This window comes from Phaethon lepturus, unplaced genomic scaffold (genome assembly GCF_000687285.1).
Source record: "Phaethon lepturus isolate BGI_N335 unplaced genomic scaffold, ASM68728v1 scaffold33755, whole genome shotgun sequence".
NCBI classification, from domain to species: Eukaryota; Metazoa; Chordata; class Aves; order Phaethontiformes; family Phaethontidae; genus Phaethon; species Phaethon lepturus.
The window spans coordinates 1,934-2,144 of record NW_010541812.1 but is presented as its reverse complement, the minus strand read 5'-3'; the positions used below and the strand labels follow the sequence as shown (position 1 = coordinate 2,144).

Below are 211 nucleotides of genomic sequence, written 5' to 3'. Positions count from 1 at the left end.
AGCAAGGCATGCCGAGGCAGCCGGCTCCTCCGCCCGGCTGCCGGCTCTGCGGCATGCCGAGCATCTCACCAGCTCCGTGTTGAGGCCAGGGACCGACTTGCTCCTGTCCCCCAAAGAGCCTCCTTCCCCCACGAAGTCCTCTGGGCGCAGGTCGATCACCGACTTGGTGTAGTCTGCACAAGAGATGGCGAGGCAGGAGGTGGGGGCAATG

At 65.9% G+C, this 211-nt stretch overlaps 1 protein-coding gene across 1 annotated transcript in view; it reads right to left on the bottom strand.

Moving 5' to 3' along the window:
- SYTL4 (synaptotagmin-like 4) overlaps positions 1-211 on the bottom strand; it is a gene marked incomplete at its 5' end in the record, with an annotated part of 6,505 nt that overhangs the window by 4,369 nt on the left and 1,925 nt on the right. The window contains one exon of the mRNA XM_010287837.1: positions 70-173. Within this exon, the coding sequence (XP_010286139.1) occupies positions 70-173 (104 nt within the window). The remainder of the gene's footprint in view (positions 1-69; positions 174-211) is intronic.